We start from the raw sequence: 22,785 nt of genomic DNA on the forward strand, positions 1-22,785 counted from the left end.
AAGCGAAAAGAAGACTTTTTATCGAGTTTAGAAGCTTGGCATCTCTAGATTGAAATTGGCTTAAAGTTACTGGCAAGGTGCACAACCACAGCCTAGTCTCCCACAGTTGACCACATCATTATTTCATATGACATATGATGTCATAGCAACAATGCAGCTACTTTCTTTGTAACATATTGTTCTGTATCTCATTTTATTGCAGATCATCATGGTCATGGGCCATGAAAAATAATATCAGTGCTGCCAGTTTGACACCCCTGTCCTATATTAATAGTGCATTTTAATAACAATTGTACTTACTTTGTCGTAATAATGTATTGTTATTTATATTTAAATCTTTATTATTTTAATATTATATACATTAATTACTTGAATTTTAATAAATATCTGTTGTTTAGGATGATGCAAAACAGCAATATGCAGATTTAATAAATGAATTATCGAATACAGAACAGCCAACAAAAATGACAGATACAACAGCAGTAAACAACAGTGAAATGAAGGATATTAATGTTATTAAAGAAGACAATGTAACAAAAATTATATTGAATCGACCTAAGAAAAAGAATGCACTTACAGTTCAGGTTGGAATTTTATTAGTAATTTAATTTTTATAACAAGTACTTAATATAATTGTTTGCATTAATACCTTAATCTTAATAATTATTTATTCTATGTTAAAAATCTCTTGAAATAATTTAAAATTTATAAAGTACCATAGTCTAATTCTGAAATACTACTCTTTTCAAACTACAGTGGGTGATCGAATAACGAACACTTCACTAAAAAAACATAAAAAGAAGCAATGGAAAGTAACGAATACCAATTGATTTTCCAATCTTTTCTTTGTCTTCAGGTAACAATTCGAAACCTTTCAGAGTGCGGGAAATGCCAACATTGATGCTCAACCTGATACCAATTGGAAAGTGTTTTCCCAAACTTTGAAACTCTTTATTGTAATTACAGCTTTTGTTTACTTTTCTGACAAATAATTTTTTCATAGTCTTTGAGACACTATTGGACACTTAATAAGTTTTGCGTTGATTTTAATTTTCTAAAGGTGAGAGTTTAACTGTCCTATCGGGTATTTGTTAACGTTTTAACACCAAAATTTCGAATTACATTCAGGCCTCACATTTACATAATTCTTTCATGCGCTAGTTGATTTCTGTTTTCTGAACTTTTTATTTCAAAAAGAAATTGATAATATTATGGAGCATAAAAAGAGTGGAGTTTCAAGAACTGTTCTCACCATAGAAACCAAGCAAGAGATAATAGCCAAAGTAAAGAGTGGGCAGAAGATGTCTCATGTTGCTAGGCAGTATTTTTTGAACATGTTTACAGTAGGCACAATCTTAGCTAAGAAAGATATAATCAAGAAGACTCAAGGAGCTAAAGAAGTAATGAAAATCACATCTGAGAAGCAAAGGGATTCCATCCATGAAAAAATGGAGAAATTGCTTTTAATTTGGATAAAAGAAAGGGAAATGAAAAAAAGATGTAACTAGTATGACTATCATTTAAGAAAAAGCTAAAGAAATTTTTGAAGAACTGAAGAAACAAACTCTACTTTCTTCACGTGAGGAGAAAGAATTCAAAGCTACCACTGGATGGTTTTCAAATTTTATAAGGTGAACTGGCATTAAACGTGGTAATTCACGGTGAATCTGTTAGTGCAGATGAAGAAGCTGAGAAGTTCTATCTCAAATTTGAAGAATTCATTAAAAAAGAAGGATATTGTCCACAACAAATTTTTAATTGTGATGAAACTGGTTTATTTTGGAAGTGCATGCCAAACTGTACCTACATTACGAAAGAAGAGAAAAATATTCCTGGGTATACACCCATGAAAGACCGATTGATGTTACTTTTGGGAGCTAATGCTAGCAGTGATATGAAGCTTATCCAACTTCTTGTCTATCACTCTGAGAACCCTAGAGCATTCAAAAAGAATTCCATTATTAAAGAAAAATTGCCAGTGATGAGGAAATCAAATAAAAGGGCATGGGTCATGCAGTCTCTTTTCAAAGAATGGCTGTTTGAAGTTTGTGCTCCAAACATCAAGGATTACCTTCAGATCAATGAATTGCCATTAAAAGCACTGTTGCTATTGGACACCAGGACACCCAAAAGACCTTAAAATAATATTGCTGGAAGACTTTCCCTAGCTGATAGTTCAGTTTCTACCTCCAAATACCACTTCGTTGATTCAACCAATGGATCAAGAAGTTATTGCAGGCTTCAAGAAATTGCACATTAGAGCACTGTTTCATCCGTGTTTTGAAGCATGCTAGTTCTCCTCAACAATGACATTAAAAACGTTTTGGAAAGAAAAATTTGATATTCTTGAAGCTATACGGCTCATTCAAAAGGCATGGTCAGAAGTCACTCAACGACAGTTGAATTCTGCTTGGCGAAAGCTGTGTCCCTCCTGCATTCAGGGAGAAAGAGATGTCCCTGAAATTATGGATGAAATTGTGACAACTACTAGAGATCTGGAATTGGAAGTGAATAAAGATGACATTGAAGAGCTCATAATGGAATCTGAAACTGATCTGACAACAGAACTATTCCAAAAACTCTTAATTGAAGAACACCAAGAAATTCAGCGAGATGTGCTTTCTTCTGAAAAAGAGGAAGATGAAAAATGATCAATGCCAACATCTGCTATTAAATATCTTTTGAAGAAGTGGGAGGATGTCAGAACAACAGTCTTAGAATGGCATCCAAACCAAGTTGAGGTTAATGGGCTTGGGGATCTCTACAATGACAATGCTATTAATTACTTTCAAAAATCCTGAAGAAGAGAGAAAAGCAATCAATATTGACAACTTCTTTAACCCCTACAATGGAAAAAAACATGACTAATAAAAATGCAAGACTGTGTATATATGTATTTTTATTATTACATATAAATAAATGTAGTAAGAAAGTATATTTTTTTTATTTTTTGGAGTCTCCAGAACAAATTAAACAAATTCCCATAAAAACCTATGGTAAATCGATAATCGGTTAACGAACAAAGTCTTGGAACAGATTATGTTCGTTAACCAATCACCCACTGTATATTTAAATTTAATAATACTGAATAGGTAAAAATAATTAAATTTGATTGTAAGTATTTATTAATTAATTGTTTATTAAATCAATTCATAGCCAAATGATTGCCTTAAATACTTGGGCTATAAATCTGCTATTTTTAATAATTAATACTAAGTAATTTGCTGCTAGAGGTTGATATTAGGTACCATCTCTTATCTAAATTAATAATTTCGATTTAAATAATTTATAATCATCTGGAAGAAAAGAACTGACCTGGGGCAGGACTTGAACCCACAACCTCCACTTGCCAGTTGCACTACCCGGACCTTGAACAAGCCTTCACTTCTAGATATATTTAAATTTAGATACAACGTTATGCTTTTTTTTTTCCAGATGATTCTAAATTATTTAATAAATTATTTAAATTAAAATTATTAATTTAGATGATGATAATTAAGAGATGGTACCTAATGTCTACCTCTAGTAGCAAATTACTTAGTATTATTTTCTATATCAAAATTAGAGAGACAATACTTAGAATATGGCAATGCCTACTGAACTTTCCCAAAACAGTTATACTCTCAAATCTTTATAGAGATAACAATTATGTATGAAATTGTTCATAATTTATTGTTAATGTATTATCATTTTAATTATAAGAATACTTAATATCACATTATATTTATTGTTATTGTTTTTTTTATTTTACCTTAAGATGTATGAAGACTTCATAAATATATTAGATAATGCAGGCAAAGATGATAGTGTTATTGCTGTAATTACAGGTTTGTATTTTATATAGTTTGTATAAAATTTGTAAGTAAGTGTAGATAAAGTAGTCTAGTATAAATATATAGTAGCATATTAACAGAGTAATTAGACAGTAGGTGTTGATTTCAATAATTCTATTTGTCTTGATATTTTAATTATTTTATTTTTCTTACAGGTAATGGTGATTATTATTGTAGTGGAAATGATCTAAATAACTTTACAAAGTCTTTTGATGAAGATATTGTATCGGTGGCAAACACAGCTAAAGAACGCTTGAAGTATGAATGTTTATTTTAAATTTTAAAACTTTTTATTTTACTATTTACTTAAATAATTAGATTTTGTCTTCAAATTTAATTTGAAGTCAATTATATCAGAAAAGCACTTCTACTTTTCTGGAAATACATCTTTACCAGTTACGAACAACACACCTCTCTCACAATTCCAGTAATGAAAAATTTATTATCACAAACAATTTATTATCAATTTGTTATAATAAATTTTTCATTTGCATATGTACTGTGGATATCACACAACAATTGTTTTAGCTCTTGAGCTAAATTTTTTATTGTTGGAAATGGAGAAAGGTATGTTATCTGTAATGAAAAATATCTGATTAAAAACAAAAAATTTTAAAATCAGAGCTGGTAACAGTGCAGACATTGCCTTATTTTTCCATCCATACTATATTAGGACCGTAGAGCTATTTATCTACTAAAAGTAAGCACTGGAAAATCTTTTCTAAATTACTAAGATGTTATATACATATTATGTATATAAAACTTTAATTCACTCTTATATTCTTCTAGTATTTTTGTTTCCATCTTTCTGACTGTCAGTGAGCCTATAGATACTTCTTGTTTTTGCTCATAACATTATCCTTTGAATTTAAAGAGAGATTCCATTTTTTTAGTAAAATTACAAACAAAATTAGAAAATGGTAGTTTATATGATACCAGTAGAAGAAAGATCAGAAAAGAGGATGTTTTATGTAGGTGCACCAAGGAAGGTCTCTGAGACACTTGGAGAACATAGGGAAAATTATAAGAAAGCAAAAATGACAAAGGTGGCATTCAATAAGTAGGTACAAGTAAAGTGAGATGAAACAGCTTATTGATAAGTGAGTCCTATGTATAAAAACAGTATTGTCTACGAAAAAGAAATTGCATCTACAGCATGGAAAAGTCTTGCATGGGGTTTCAAAACCTTGTCTTTGTACCTTCTTGACAATGAAGACATCCATCATAAAGAATGGCCAGATACTCTAGGGCAAAGAGTTGCATTCTGTCAGTGTCTATCAAGAATATTTCAAGTGATTCTAGATGCTCTTTCTTCAGGAATAGACTTTACTCTAGGCATAGGTAATAAACAACATTACAGCCAGCATGAGCAATCACTATGCTGTGTGTGTGTGTAGGAGACAACAATATACCAAATTATTTATTTGCTGTGAAAAAAGATTTTACAGAAATGCTTTCTTGTTTTTGACAAAATTTAAATGACGTTTTTGTTTTGTTTGTCAATCATTTTGTTGCATAAAGACTACAATGTTCTGTTTTTATGTTGTTTCACAGTATTCTGATTAGTAGAAACAAGATACAGGCCAAATTAGTGATTTTGCTTATTTTTTGGACATGAGTATAAATATATGTGCATGCAATTAAAATTAAATATCATAAAGTAGCTGAATCTATATTATATGTTTATGTTGCCAAATTTATGATAGATTGAAGTTTATTAATTACTACAATTGCAGCTACCATTTTTAATTTAAATAAACAAACAAATGTTTGTTTTTATTTTCAGGAGATTTGTGGATGCTTTTATTGATTTTCCTAAACCTTTAATTGCTGCAGTTAATGGACCAGCTGTTGGAATATCTGTAACTCTTTTGGGTTTGTGCGATGTAGTTTATGCTGCAGATAATGTAATTTTTTATTATCCTAAAATTTTACATTTTTTAAAATATATTCATTTATATAAACAGTGTTAAATTGTTTATATAATTAAATAATAATATATTTTTTAAGAATAAGTTTAAACTGGGTGAGAAATCCAATATTTATGATATTGGATTTCTCACTTGTTTAAATTTCTAGAATTAGAAATAATAATGTAGGTTCTAGAAATAAAAAACATTATGAATAATTATTATTCTGTTAATTTTCTTATTTCATTTTTATTAAACATTAATATAGTTATTTTATACTCTTTATAATAGATAGATAGATAGATATCTTTATTTGGCGTAAAAGGCTTTTGCCTGTTACAGGGGCGTTTTGTTTAAATGCATATTTATACTCATATAATACCATCTCAATAACATTGATATTTTCTATTTACTAGTCTATAGAATTTCATTAATATTTTATCACAATTATGATTTAGTAGATTGTTTAACATAGTTATATAACATATTAATCATTTATCAGACATCTTATATATTTTCTTCTCGCTAGTACAGTTAGCCAATGGCCCAGTTTGGAGCCTTTGTAGTTTTTCCTTTACTTACAGCATTCACATATAGTATGATGCGAATAGATACATTCTGTGTTTTTTCAAAATCATTAACTTTATCCATGCTCCAAACTGGGACCGTATACCCCATTGAATTCATCACAAGCAAATTAAAAAGTTGACAAAGTGTTCCTATGTTCTTTAGTTTAGCCTTGCAGAATAGACCTATTTACCTAATTATTACAAGTTTTGCGTTGTTTAGTGTATTTTTATGATGTTTCTCAAACGAGAGGTTAGGTGTAAACATTAATCCTAAGAATTTATTTTCCTTGACTATTTTAACACCCGACGGGCGATCAAACCTCTTTTTTGCGGTGAGCATTGCTAATTATTACGCTATTATCTTGCTCTAGATATTTTATTTCCATATCACTAAATTTTAAAACCCGGGTTTCTAAAAATCCGATTTTTTCATTTGCGTCTAGGAATTCTCCTATCATGGTTTTGAGTAATTTCCCTCTTAGCCCTTGGGCATTCCAAAAACTCATCATCACATTATTTTTTTCTCTTGTTGAAGTTCCTGCTTTTTTTCTCACCCAGTTCACTATCTTTGGCTATCGATTCATCTCCATTCACTTTACTATTGTTATTTTCTATATTATTCACCATTCTCCATTTTTTCTGTATTATATTTAAGTTATCTTTTGTTTTTACTAATCTTATATTATATTTGTCTCTAAAAAATGATTCACCTGAATTATTTCTTTCGTATTCAAATCGTATGTGTACGTACATTGTATTTTCTTTTAGAAAATAATCATCTCTTATTTTTATCCTGTTGTCACCCGATTTCTCTAGCTTAATCTTTTTTAGTAATAATTTTTTCCTGATCCTTGATCTCAAACATAAATCAGTTGAGATTATTATTTTTTTCTTTTCGTCCATCATTTTAGATCTTGTTGTCCAGAATTTACTAAGAATTAGGTTTCTATCTTTAACCGATTCGGTCATGACCTTAATTACTTGATTATGTTTTCTGTTTCCTAGTTGGATAAGACTCTCAATTTCTATGCAGTTAAGTTCTAAGTTTTCTTTTATAAATTTTTTCAACTCTTCTACATATTTCAAAGTTTTGAATGGAAAATTAAATATTATTAGGTTCTTCTTAGTCGTCTCGTTTAACATCTTATCAATTTCAAAATCCACCATACCTTTTAGCTTGCTATGCGAGTCAGTTCTTTCTTCTAATGTATGTATTTTTTGACACATCTCTTTCATCTCTTCCTTGAGCTTTAAGTTTTCTTTGTTCATATTGTTAATTTCGGCTCTCATGGAATGGATCTCAAAGTTCAGACGATCAAATTTGTCCTGGATCAATTCATAAACTGATTTTAGTGAATATTCAGGTTCAGTGGTGCTTGGTGCTAGAATATCTTCTACCGGCTCAAAAAAGTCTTTGATCATAGCATACCTCGAGATATCTGCAGTATTCTTGGAATGTTCCTCAATCAAGTATTCCCTTTCTGATATTTCGGTCGTCTGAATATTTTCTTCGATATCCGTTGCAACCTCTTTACATGGTCTTCCTCGTCCCCTTTTTTGCATAACTTCTTGTCTTGATATCGGAGGAGACCGAGGAAGAGGACCGGGATTTAACTCTACACCAGCAATCATTAGCAAAATAATAATTAGTATTCGAGTTAATAACATTTAAACTTCTCATTTCTGTTCTACACTTCTTATCATACTGTAAAACTTCCATGTCTAACATCGCCATAACAGCTCAGCAGAAAAGTCACCAACACCTCCACAGTCAGATCACGCCCCCCCTATACTCTTTATAATGATGATTTTTTGTTGTACTAAAAAATTAATCATACAATAATTTTTATTTCTTTATACGAAAACATTAATTATTTAAGCTTAAATTTTAAAACAAGTGGAAAAATTTATTTTTTTTTTTGTTAATAAAATATCATTTTAAAGAATATAAAGCAATTTCTAAAATTATATAATGATTAATTCATAAGACAGTTTTATACAATTAAATATTATGAACCAAAAAAATAATTTTCCAGCATTTTGTGATGAAAGACACCTTGATTATCAACTTTAATAGCTCTACTCTCATTGGAATTAGACAGAAAACATAAAACAAAACAAAAACACTTAATACTTTTAATCAGCCAGACAAAAAAAGTTGTACATTGTGTGGACAGAAACATGCACCAAGCTATAAATCATGTCTGCTATGTAACAACTAAATGTAATTGTACTGGAATATAAGTAAGTAATAGCTAATGGCTGTTCATTGATTTGTGTCATGCACTCCCAACTCCATCTTTACATGGGGTTCCCAACTCCATCTTTACATGTTCTATGAATCTGATTCTATGAATGATAACAGTAAAGTTTAAATTATAAAATCATAGAGCATCTCAAGACTATGTGGAAGCTTCTCAGAATTTCATCAGTCATTTTTTTGATGTTGTCCAGTTGCATTCCCTTCAAGTATTTTAACTGAACAAAAAACATTTTATTTGTGTTTACACTTTTTATAATTATGATTATATATAAATATGTTTAATTTTGATAAGATTTCAGTTTTTACTATTTTTCTCATTAATAAATAAATAAAATTAATGTTAAGATAAACTCCAATAACTTGAATAGAATATAATTTCAATATTTTTACTTTTAGCTTAGTTCATACACAAAATAAATATTGCATTAGCAGCAATATTCTTTATGGTTAGTTTGTTTTGTGAATTGTAATTACATTTTAACATGAACTTTTTCTTTAGTGAAATGCATTCACCACTAATTGGAATAATGAATTTCTGAAGATGATGACAAATAATTTAAGCATGACAGCAACAAAGAATGTACTTTCTAATTATATTCTTACAGTTGTTATAATTAATTTTAAAAATCTTTTTGATAAATAGTAAGGACAAACAATTTGCTGTTATCAGTAGATATCTTGTTTTAACTGCATTTGCTGTAGTTTACACAAGTGCTCATTTTGCAAAATGGCACTAAGAATCAAATTCACTATGTAAAAATAAACTGATATTTTCATTATGCTTTTGCTTTCTGTAGCAAATGTCTGTCTGAACTAAGCTTAGTTCTCTAAAATGAATAAGAGCTAAGTGTATCAACTCTGGAATTTGTGTCCTGGCTATTACCAACATTAAAATGATCTTTTTGTTGAATTTTATATCAAAGCCTTGCTTTCAGCAGCTGCTACAGATTCATGGAATATACAGCAGAACAGATTATATGGTGGTTTTATGTCTGTTCTAGCAATTTTTGCAAGCACCGCATATAAGCTTCACTGCTTCACTGCAGCATATAAGCTTATATACTGCCATAGATTAGCATACAAACTTGTGATAAATGGTCTGTGTGTGTAAAATAAAAATACATGTATGTATGTATGTATGTATATATATATATATATGTATATACCGTATTTTACGGACTATAAGACGCTACAGACTATAAGACGCACTTTAATTTTTAAGCATTTTTTTTTTTTTTTTAAATACATATAAAATACATATAAGATGCTACGGACTATAAGACGCACCTGAATTTTGGAGGCAATTTTTCGAAGAAAAAAATGCGTCTTATAGTCCGTAAAATACGGTTGTTTTTTTTTTCTTCTTCTTCTTTAGGCTACTTTTCATACCCCATTCAGTCAGCTTGCTCAATGTCCAGAAGCCTGTTCCAGTGTAATTTTTCCTAAAATAATGGGTTATGCAAAAGTAAGAATTTTTTAAAGTTATTTTTAATTTTTAATTAATTTTTAATTTTTTAATTAAGTTATTTTTTTAATAAAGGATTCATTAACTAACTAACTGCAATAAATTCTAATGTAAATTTAGAAAATGTATATTTCATTTATTTCATCATCATATTCTTTTTTATATTTTTCTACATTAATTATCACCATTTATAAAATATATTTATTTTAATTTTACAGCAGTAAGTAATGTTTACAGGAAGAAGTAATTACTTCCTCTAATAAAACACATTCCCAATTAAAATACTTACAACAAAACAATAGGCATGAAATAGAATAAAATAAAAGGTATATATAAACAAATATGATAATAAAATTTTAGAATTATTAAAACATTGCAATAAGATTTAAAGTAATTAAAATGAAAAATTAAAAAAATCTTTACCTTACAAACATGTATAATGGGCCTTATTGTAAACACTTGTTTAGAAATATTTAACTTACAAAATGATTCAGTTAAACATGAATGACTACTGGGTGAGTTATGGAAACATATAAATATACATTATCAGGAAGAACACCAGTAAAATGTGAAATAAAACACAATTGAAATATTTAATACATTGTTTAAAATCAAGAAATTCAAGGCATATTCTAGCAACATTACTATTTTAAGTAAACAGAAGATTGCTTAGTTTATTAATAAAATAGATTTTGTTTAGGATTGAAGTATTTTTATATATAGTTGATATATGGCCATTTATCAACAGGTAGACATTAGTTAGTGATGACTGAAAATTACTTAAAAATGATGCTTGCAATATGTGACAAAAAGAAGCATGTTTACAATAACACCGAAATATTCCTCTGTGAATGAATTGACTTTTTTGAGGGATTTTTTTTTTTACTTGACAATTAAACAATACTTTTGAATCAGAAATGATTCCCAAACCATTAAAAGAATCAATGTAATTAATTAGTTAGACAGTTATGTAAAATAAAGTTTTAATAAGACTATGTAATAACTATATTCTTACACATTTCATTTTGAACAAATTAATCTTTTTTATTTTGTAATTGGGTTTAATCATAATATAAAATCGTGGTATTGTTTGTCCACATAAACTATGAAATTATAGCTAAGTGTGGAAATAGGATATTTCAAGACATGCTATGGAAAGGAGAGAGCTGAAAACAGAATCTGTGAAATATCATTAATTGGAAAATAAGGTAACAAGGAAAACTTTCAAATTTAAACTTTAAATAAGTGAAAAATAAAATTATTATTGAGCCAACTGATAAAGAATCATGGATATCAAAGTACAGTGGACTTTCATTAACATGAACTTCATTTTTGGTATCAACTATTAGTTGATATCATCAATTTTTATGTTCCATCAAACCAAAAGTCAGTAGCTATTACAGTAGTCTAAAAGAGTTTTGGCTGGGTTGGAATTATCACAGCATAACCAGAGTCACTTTTGCTTCCTGTAAATCACCTACCATTTCCCAAAATACTGCAGAGAGATAGTGAATGGGATTTTACACTCTAAAAATATTTGTGATATACAATATAACACAACCTTTTTGGATTCAAAAGTTTTTAATATTTCATACTGGATCAAGTAGTATTCATTGAGTTTTAATTTTGTAATGTTAATATTTGGTTTGATTTTGGCAGTTATTGGAATATACAGTACAAAAACAATTTAAAAGTCTTAAACATACACAAACAAACAATGATATTGACCTGTAACTATTCATTTCTTCTTTTGAGATAACAGTTAACATAGAGTGGCACCATTGAGAATGAACTACTTTAAGTTTTAATTAATTGAATATTTTTCCATAAATTTATGACAATTTATATTATTTCAGGCAAGTGAAATGCTATTGTTCAACAAAAAACTAAATGCAAAAGAAGCACTGGATCGAGGTTTAATTTCTGAAATAATTTCAAAAGAAAATTTTAAGACAGAAATTGATACTCGTGTAAAGCAGATGTCACAATTGCCAAAAGATGTGAGTAATATATGATAATCTTATTTATTGTATAAATAAATATTTAAAAAATCAATTTTGGTTCTTTATCATATATAATTAAATTGTAAAGTTACAATTTTTAAACAATGGTATAAATTTTTCCCTTAAATCAAATCTTAAAGTACTAGTTGAAGTTACTAGTCAATTGTTTTGCTCTGACTGTTACTAATTTCTAATTAATTTATTTGTTTTAACATTTTGTAGTTGCTATAAGAAAAAATTTCATATAACCGAACACTGAACATTAAGTGTGGCTAACTTAAATCGATTTTACAGTATTTTTCTACATAAAAAAATTTTTATTTTTTTTCTTATGTAAGATAATAAATTATAAATTATTTTTGATATTGTCATGTGAAAGTCCACAAAATTAACTTCTCTTAAACTTAATTATGTATTAATTGTTTAAATTTTCAATTTAAAATAAAAATGTTTGTTTTTTTATGATGATAATTAAGATTAAAATTAAAATTGAAGACGGTCTGTCGGAGAACAATCACCATTTATTCACTTTCACTGTTCCAGAATACCACTTTTCACAACAGACCTTTCTTTGTAGGCTACTTTGGTTGCCAAAAGTTTTAAAAAATTCTCTTTAAAAACAATGAAAAAATATCCTTTATCAGAGCTGGTAACAATACAGATATCTTTTCTTTCCATCCATACCATATAAGAGCTTTTTATCTACTAAAGTAAGTGCATGATTTTCAGTTGTCCCCTGGTGATGAATACAGTAGAGCATAGATTATCCGACCCCCGATCAACCGTCACATCAGTTAACTTACCGCGTTCCTAGTCGGCAAATTCAAATGTCCACTAGTGATATGGCGCTACAATATTTGGCTATGTCTTGGCTACTTTAATATTATTTTTGTTAAATTTTTGCGTGTTTTAGCTGGCAACACTGGCTCGACCATGAAAGGGAGGCCAGTATTTAAACCAGGCTTAATTTTCTATTTTTATCTTTATTTTTGTATTTATTTTGTGCAAAATAAAGAAATAATTTTTAACGATACAATAGCAACGATTATTATTTTAAAAAAAAATTTTATTAGGCTTAACATCGATGAAAGTAGGTTAATAGCAATATACTAATTACATGGGATATACTAATAATGTATTTTTTCATACTTTTCGGTTATCCGACCTACCCCAGTCCCCAATTGAGTCGGATAATCAATGCTCTACTGTATTTGTAAAATATTTTCAATTTTAAAAAAAATTCTACCAGATAATGATTAAGATTAAAATTGGAGGCTAAGACAATCAGTCATCATTTATCACCAAACAGAGGAGAAGTGATTATCATCACTGTTCAGGAATATAATTTTTGGCAATTAACCTTCCTTTGTAGGGTCTTTGGTCAACAAAATTTTTAAAAAATTTTCTTTAAACATAACAAAAAAAAGAACTGGTAAAAGTGACTGAATGGCAACCATTCTCTGACAGACTTAGTTATCAATTTTAATGTTAAATAAATTTTATTAAATTATTTCTTCAACATTTTTCTATATATAAATTAACAGAACAAAACAGCACCAAACAGAGGAGAAGTGATTATTATTCTCATTTTGAAATAATTAATTTTTAAGGAAGAAGTAAATAGTTTACAATAATTTTTTTTATTATTCTACAAATCAATATACAGTAAGACCCCACTTAACGCGGGGGATGCGTTCCAAGATGACAGAGCGCTAACCAAAACAGCGTTAAACGGGGTAATCTTAACGTGTAAATAAAGGGGATAAGTGAAACAAAACAGAGAATAAGAAAATTTATCAGTTTTTTTTTTTTTTTTTTTTTTTTTTTATTTTGTAACATTTATTGTTAAATACTTTTTATTACATTAATTATAGACTTATTTATTGCTAATATCGATATTTATTCATAAAACACTCATAAAAATAAAAAAAAAGTTCGAGTAAAGAAGTTATGTTTGTGATGAGGAAGGTTCTTCCTCATTTGACATCTTTTGTTTCTTTGTGAAGAAGTCGTCTAACGTTGTTTGCCTTTTCCTGTTTCGTTCAGCAAGACATCGCATCCATGACACTTCGTCTTGCCTTTGAACTTCTATCAAAATTGAAATCATTTGTATAAACTGATCCATTATTTCCGTTATAGTGGCTAAACTTTTTTTTAGAAAATCCGTTGAAAAATCCTTTTGTTCCTCATCTTCAGAAACGCTAATTTTGTCATCTTCGTGCCCCTGTTGTTCTACTAATTCTTTAAGATCGTCATTGGAAAAACTTTCTCCAGTTGTAACTTGGAATAATTCTTTAATATTCTGCGCATTTATATTATCCAACCCTGTTTCATTAGCTAGCTTGACAATTTCGTCGACATCGACAATGGATTCTCTTGTGTTAACATCCTTGCTTAGCTCCGGCCATACATTCTTCCATACTCCTTTCAAACATTTCTCGGTCACCTCATTCCAGGAAAGATTAATGTTGTCTACAGCATCCATGATGATATAGGGTAGATGTACCAGATTTGGCCAGTGTAGTACCAGTTCTGGCCAGAAAACAAATTTAACTTAAAAATATAATCACAAATGAAACAAACTTTTATTTAATAAAAGTTTGTTTCATTGGACACATTTAAATATATGGTGATTATATTTTTAAGTTAAATTTGTTTTCTGGCCAGAACTGGTACACTGGCCAAAACTGGTACATCTACCCTATTCAATAGTTTTTCCAAAAATCTCTAATGGATTGTTTATCTGCTCCATCTGTTTTATCAATCAGTTGTCGGAATGTCCGCCGCAGATAATAAGCTTTAAAATTTGATATTACGTCTTCATCCATTGGTTGGATTAACGAAGTTGTATTTGGCGGCAGGAAAACAACTTCTACTGGAATGCATATTGTTAAGCCAGACAAATGCGTTGGATGGCTTGGAGCATTATCGATCAAAAGTAGAGCTTTCGGTTCTAGCTTTTTAAATTCGCAGTATCGTTTAACAGACGGGCAAAAATGTTCAGTAAACCAATTCTGGAAAATTTTCATAGTGATCCAAGATCTTTTACTGGACTCCCAAATTACTGGTAAAGATGATTTTGAAATTTCCCTCATTACTCTTGGGGTTTTGGAATGATAAACAAGCAGTGGTTTTAATTTAAAGTCTCCATTAGCATTACCACCCAGTAGAAGTGTTAAACGATCTTTTGTAGCTTTAAATACTGATGCTCGCTTTTCTTCACGGGATAAAAATGTATGTTTTGGCATTCTCTTACAGAAAAGGCCCGTTTCATCAACATTGAAAACTAATTCAGGAGGATAATTCCCTCATTCAATGATTGCTCTTAATGTTGCTGGAAATACTGCAGCTGCTTTTGTATCTCCACTTGCCGTTTCTCCAGTAATCTGTATGTTATGAAGATTGTTTCTGTTTTTAAATCGATTAAACCACCCATGACTAGCTACAAAATTTTCACTTGTGTCGCCTTTTTCATTCTGAATATGGTGGTTTAAAATTTTTCTCGCTTTTTCCATTATAATTGCTTGACTTAATGGCATATTGCATTCAACTTCATCGTCAATCCAAGTGGAAAGTCGTTTTTCCATTTCCTCAAACACATTGCTTCTGGTATGGGTAATTTTTGTTGCCGAAGTCATTGTGGTTGTAGTTATTGATGATACGATTTTTTATTTTTTTTTTTTAAATTGTCCGTATTGTTGAAGTTGACAAATTTAATGCAGTGCCTATATTAGATTGCCGTTCACCTGCATCTAATCGTCTGAGCACCTGCATTTTAGTTTCCAGCGAAATGCTTTTTCTTGTCGCTTTACTTTCTTTTTCTTTGCAATCACCCATTGTATAAACGAAAACAATGCCGTATTTATCACAATAAAATAAAATAATATGTTTATATCTTTATATACACAATAAAGTTGATGACTGATCATAAATCAACTGTGACGCAGCAAACATGTGTTTGGGGAATCCTAATGCTGCATGCAATTTCGGGGAATACCGCGTAATACCGAAACAGCGTTAAGCGGGGTCTTGCTTTATTTTTCTGAATAAATAGAAAACTTTTATACTGCTGTTTACAGAAACTGAAACACTGATAAGTTAAACAGTCTTGTAAGATCTAAAGAACTAAAATTGTTATTTTCTTGATCAATATGAAGAGAGAAATGGCAATTTATATATATTTTTTTTTTCCTCATTAAAATTAATAGGTGAAAATATGTCTTACACTAATATATTTTTCCATTAGTAGTAATGTTTGTTCATGAGTAATTGATTACTTGTATTTTTCATTTATGAAGTATAAATATTTTTAAAATGTGTGTTGTTATATATATTATTTCTTTTTTAGTCATTATTATATTCTAAACATCTGATTCGTGGCCATGACAGAGAGATGCTTCATAAAGTGAATGAAAGAGAATGTGAAATATTATGTGAACGATGGTTATCACCAGATTTTCCGAAAGTAATTATGGCCTTTTTCCAGAGAAAGAGTGCTTTATAACCAAATTTATATTATTACATGACAATATAAAATATCCAATTCAAATTTTTGATATATTTTATAATCATCATTTTAAATCCAAATTATATGATGTTTTTGTTATGTAAATCAGCAAACTGTTTGTACAAGTTATGATAAACTTCAGTGATGTTTAAACATTTAAAATGTATAAAGTATTAAAATTGCTAATTTAGATAAAATAAGTTTTGAATTAACAAAAAATTCATTTCAAAAATATAACTTTTTTTTAATAAAATTACAATAATGCTATGTTTAAATATACAGTCGAGTCTGCATAAGTCGTCATAGGTATAACTCGATGCTGCCGATTAAGTAGTCAGTTTTCTGTGGTCCTGGCCGACTTACATAGGCATTAATGTTAAAAAATTGGTTTACTGATTTACTGGTTTACTGAACACCGTTTAACTCATCACCACTGGATAAATCAACATGCTTTTGCTGTCCCACACTCATTTAAATGTTTGATAAGTTGACTCTCCTCCTGAAAAAAATGAGTTCACACTACACAGTGAGGTGTGAACTCATTTTTTTCAAGAGAGGAGTTGACTTATTTATTAATATATACATATTAATAAAAATGCCTTAACATTTTATGTATTTTTATATAAAAAATAAGGTTAATGTTACCCTAGGATCCAAAATGGCGGCGGGGGAAATTTTTCCCTACGTTGGAGACTGCGACGGGGAAAAAAATTTTCCCTCGATTCAAGATGGCTGCGTTTCCGGCCGCCATCTTGAATTTCTCTGCACACTCCGCGGATATTAACCGAAATAAACAATAAAAAAAAAAGAATTTTTTTACTCACTTTTCGATGGTGGTTGCCTGCTTCTTCCTATCTTTTTTTCCTTTCCGAACGTATTTTTAAATATACGCCCTTTCTCGTACTTTCTTTTACATATTACGGTCTAGTCGATTTCCACCGTTTTATTCGGCACTCCTTTTTTAAACGATGTCAAATTACTCAAAGCTATAAGCAATACCAACCGTATGTGATTGGACCAATCGACTCCTGTTTTTCTGGATTTGCCCGCCGCAATCGCCGAGGTCGTCGCCGTACATTCCAAACATAGTTAGTGCCATATAAACGACAGAATGCAACTCCAAGAAATGTGGCCAAATTTACTTTTAAATGTTCCATCAAAGGCAGAGGTCTTCGTTCCACACTTACTACATCGCAAGAAACAGCTTTCTCTATTACTCCAATAGTATAATTTGCATAAAGAATCGCAATGAATGCAAACAGACTCGGTCGGCTGTATGCCTAATTTTACAGCAAATTTCAATGTGTTATCGATACTGGGAGGCAAACCTGGTTCCAAAAAGTCGTCTTCAATTAACATGGAGAAATCACGGGTGGTGCATTTCGACCAAAATTCGTCGTTGCAACTCAAATCTGCAAAACTACTCATTATCAAACAATTGCAAATAAACTATACGTTTACCGATAATAAATTGTGCGAGAATGAAATATCGTAACGAAATAAAACAGCAATTATTCCAATACGCAATTCGTCGCAACACTACAGCAAACGATTCCAACTGGGAACTAGTCGATTTGCATAAAATTGCCCGGAAAGGAACAGAATCACGTCGTAGATCATGCATTTGCATATTCGTTCGTAACACCCCTACGTATTTCCCGCCGATTTTACTCTCGCACGACGCTACGAAAAAGCTCCCTCTACTGTCGCAAATACACACTACCGTCCGTTTCGAGGTTACAGGAAACTCGGCCACGTCGAACGCAGGGTCAAAACCGAACGGGGAAAAATTCTCAACGGCGTCGACGTCACGACTCTAGGGAAAATTTTTTCCCCGTAGTAGTCTCCAAAGTAGGGATAAAATCCCACATTTACCATTTTGGATCCTAAGGTAACATTAACCAAAAATAATAACAGATAAACAAAAAGAAAATATACAATCTGTATAACCTCGCAGCAGAATTCAATTTTGCATTTTCTCGCATCACGTTATTTGTATCACATTTCACATTTCTATTAGAAATGAGTGTCTGAAAGATAACAACGCTTACGCTGAAGGAAAAATATGAACTTGTGTCTGAATTTGAATGTAAGAAAACTTCACAAGTTGAATTTGCAAAACAAAAAACTTCAAAAAACTTCCTTTCATTGGTGGGAATCCGAAGAAAAAACAGGAAATTAAAAAACTTTTTCTTGGATTTTTCATCACAGCTGTCTCAAACGCCAGAGAAAATTGCCATACAAAGTTGTCAAAGATGCTCTGGTACATTGGCTAAAGTAAATTCGTTCATTGAATCTTCTTGTTCAGGGCCGATACTGAAACAAAAAGTGTGGTGATGGAAATCACTGAGGTACTTGGAGTAGAAACCAACTTTAGTGCCAGTGATGAATGATCAGAGAGGTACTATTATTATTTAAAGTCGTCTACGTGGACGTTATTTATTAATAGGACCTTGTACTGGTGTATTGGCACAGTAATGAGAGTTAATTCAGGAAAATTTCTTTATTTTATCACCTGTAGTACCAATATCCGTACACATTTTACACGTGTTTCGGGCTAGCATGCCCCTCATCAGCAGTATTACCACTATGCTCTATAATTAACAATAAAACATATAAATTACAATAAAATCTAAAATATTCCAAAAAAATTTAATAAAATACAATTTAAAACCTACTATGAATACATATCTCAATTCCGAGTATGAATAGATGTTTCTCGTTTTACAATTACAGATATTGTGTAAATACATACTCCAACTTAAATTGACAATTTCCTTTCTATCATTAAACAACATGCTGTATAATTAAAGGTAAAACATAATAAATAACCAAAGATAAACGGATAAATTAATACAATACAACTTGTAAGAACGAAACTTACATTAAGGTTTTACATTTCGCCATTCCACATTGTAATAACAGAGTTGCTCAACTGTGCTTATTTACAACGTCACCGAGTATGGTGTTCCATGATTGGTGGATTATTCTACCCAAATTATTATTGATTCTATTCCTTTCTTTTATTATATATAAATTCAGAGAGGTACTATATTTTCCTAATTGTAGTTTTGTGGTTTTTTTCAACTTTGCGTTAGTCATCATATCGGACAACTCGACACATTTTTACTTTCCCTTCGGGTGTCAACTTATGCAGACTCTACTGTATTTCTATATACCCATTTATAAATATTATGTTCAAATATATTTCTATATACCTGTATATTTTATTCTGGTATAAATTTGACAATTATTATTATTATAAATATGTGATATGATTTATAATAATCATAATCATTATATTGTAATCTTGATGAGAATTTTTTAATGTTTTGTTCTCTTGAAATGTATTATGATTGGAATGTAATTATTCATTTGATTTAATAATATGATGAATATGTAACTATTGTTAATGCACATAATTCTATAATAATTATTATTATAATAAAAATGTTCAAATTATAAGTGATTTTATTTCTTAATTTCAGTTTGTTCTCACAAAATTATCCAAAATAAAATCTTAAAATGAATTTTATAAATAAATATAATAATTTCCATTGTGATACTTCATGTAAAGTAATTGTAAATTGAAATGTATAAACAAAATTATGGAATTACATTTTGTAATATAATTTTATACTTTTTAAATAACATGAAATTAAAAATATATTCAACATATGCAAATATAACATACTAAGATAATAAATTACAGTACTATATAATAATTTAAAATTGTTTTTACTTTTTTTTTACATTTGACATAAATTTACAAGAATAAAATATTATTTTTAAATATGCAGTATTTTTAAACAACTTCAATATTATAAAATTTGAATCTATAAGAAATATTGAAAAGTAACATAATAAATATAATTTGCAAAAACAAAAGTTTTTAATGCAAAATAATAATGATTATCCACATTTTTTTTCATATCATATTCAATTTCTTATCGATAAACTTATCACATAATGTAATGTATATATATCGTATTGCATTCCATATTTTCCATGAAGTTTTCACGAAAATTCCACATCTCAGAAATGGTATGAAATTCTCTTAGTATTATCTTCCAAGTATTTGTTCAATGAATTAAAGATGTGATGCTAAATATTCTATTTCATAATAAACACAATAAATATTGTTTCTGAATCTAAATCAAATATACACTATTATGGAAAATAAGCAAGTAATAAGATGATTACCATTTCAATTATACTCTCTCTCTCTCTCCCTCTCTCTCTCTCTCTCTCTCTCTCTCTCTCTGTGTGCCATATCAGAAATCCTGATGTCGGCGAGCACCTGGTGCAGGTTACTAAGTGGTTAGTTAAGGCACCAAGGTGTATCCTGGGGGAAGTTACAACCAGAGTGGTTCCCTGTTGCCTTCTCTGGTGCGCGATGTTACACGAGGGGAAATGCCTTCCGGGAGGTCTTGTAAGGAAAACTGGCCCCTATTCAGGTGTTACAAACGTGGAGAAAACTCCACGTGGCCAGCCCGTCCACGCACGGTGTGAACCTGCAACCAAACTCCCAGTGTTTAGCGACAGAACCACTCAGCCACTGGTGGGACAATTATACTAATGTATCAGTAATTAATCTTAAAGTATATAACAAATTAAAATTTTTTCTTCTATTACTCTTCAAATATTTTTTTCATATTAGATTAAAACTTTATTTAACAATATAATAATTTGATTATTATTATTATTCTTATTATTCCCATAATTTTAAATATACAATTACTATAGTGATGCAACAAGAGAGGACCAGTCAGTCCGAGTGGAAGGGTCTTTGTCAGATGAAATGGGTAGGAGATGTGGGAGTTGACACATGGATTAGTAATAAAATTTGTAAAAAAAAGTAAAATAAAATTATTTATGTTAAAGATGGTATAAATACATTTTAAAAATGTAAAAAGCAGTCATATCCATGTGTCAACTTTCACATGTCATCCATCTCTTTTGTTTGATATAGCCAAATCCAGCTCAGTCTGACTGGTGTCTACTCTTTTGTTGCACTGAGTATAAAAATGCTTAATTTTGCTTAACACAACCAAACAGTTCTTTCACTCTCTAACTGCACTTTATAACACATCTCATAACTTCACAGGGTCTAGTGACAGATTTAAAGTGTTAACAAACATTGTTTGCTAATGCTTTAAATTTCACTGGACCCTACAAAGTTTTGAGGGCTGTGCTGTTTAACATAGCTAAAGACAATGAAAGGATATGAAAATATATTGAAAGCTTATATGTATAGAATTCATAATTTGTATAGTTTTTTTCCATTAAAGTACTGAAATTCTGTTGTTATAATAATAATTTTCAATATAATAAGTCAATTTTTAATAGTTATTTGAAAACTATATTTTAGCTACATTAGCTATTTAAAAAAATGTTTTGTTGGGATATGATTTTAGACAGAGTTTCAAAAATATAACAAGACTATCCTCAGAAAAAAAATAATAAATGTTGGGATCATTGAAATCATTAGTCACATTCGAAAAATTGTTAACTGTCAGAAAAGCATTCTTTATGGAATCAAACATGTTTAATTCTGAATTATTCATTATATTGATTTTTTGTACATTATTAGAAGAAATAATTCCTTTTAAAACAATTATTCTAGAACCATGTTTCTTCTATTTGGAGACAGATATATTTGCAGAATTGTTATTTTTTCACGATTTTTTATTAGTAAAGATTATGAATTTCTATTTATTCAAATTAAAGAACAGTTTTAAACAAATAAGAATACGATGGTTCATTTAATTAGAGAACAGTTAGTTATAAATTTTAATAATAGCTTAAACTATTTTTTTGAGAAATAAAAATAAAGTAATTCGACCTCCAACGGCCATCGCAACCCCGGCAAGGCATATATATATATAAACATAAACGACAACAGCCGACCCGATATATTAAAGCAATAAACCGACCAAAGCCAAATTTTCGGGCTGGAATCGGCTATATTAATAATAAATTATGAGATAATTTGGTATTAGAGGTAATAAAGTAATTGTTTAGTTTAAAAATTTAAATAGTTTAAATAATTTTATTACTACTGTATTATCAATTAAAATTGATTTGTCAAAATGTTTCGAAATGCATTTTACGCTCTATTTCAAACATAAGAAAACAGAAAACATTAATGTATTCAATTTAGCAAATACATGTTACAATTTTTTTTATACTTTGGAATTAAATTTGAGGTATTTTTCTTAAAACATGCAAAAAT

At 29.6% G+C, this 22,785-nt stretch overlaps 1 protein-coding gene across 1 annotated transcript in view; it reads left to right on the forward strand.

Annotated features, from left to right (window-relative positions):
- The window catches only part of LOC136980184 (enoyl-CoA delta isomerase 2-like), a 50,807-nt gene extending 34,057 nt beyond the window's left edge, over positions 1 to 16,750 (forward strand). The window contains exons 4-10 of the mRNA XM_067276242.1: positions 399 to 584; positions 3,758 to 3,827; positions 3,989 to 4,091; positions 5,620 to 5,740; positions 9,951 to 10,040; positions 11,897 to 12,040; positions 16,392 to 16,750. Coding sequence (XP_067132343.1) covers positions 399 to 584; positions 3,758 to 3,827; positions 3,989 to 4,091; positions 5,620 to 5,740; positions 9,951 to 10,040; positions 11,897 to 12,040; positions 16,392 to 16,547 — 870 coding nt within the window. The 3' untranslated portion in view covers positions 16,548 to 16,750. The remainder of the gene's footprint in view (positions 1 to 398; positions 585 to 3,757; positions 3,828 to 3,988; positions 4,092 to 5,619; positions 5,741 to 9,950; positions 10,041 to 11,896; positions 12,041 to 16,391) is intronic.
- Positions 16,751 to 22,785: the final 6,035 nt, after the last annotated feature.

The sequence above is a fragment of the Centruroides vittatus genome, unplaced genomic scaffold (genome assembly GCF_030686945.1).
Source record: "Centruroides vittatus isolate TY-2023 unplaced genomic scaffold, ASM3068694v2 contig_680, whole genome shotgun sequence".
In the NCBI taxonomy this organism is placed as follows: Eukaryota; Metazoa; Arthropoda; class Arachnida; order Scorpiones; family Buthidae; genus Centruroides; species Centruroides vittatus.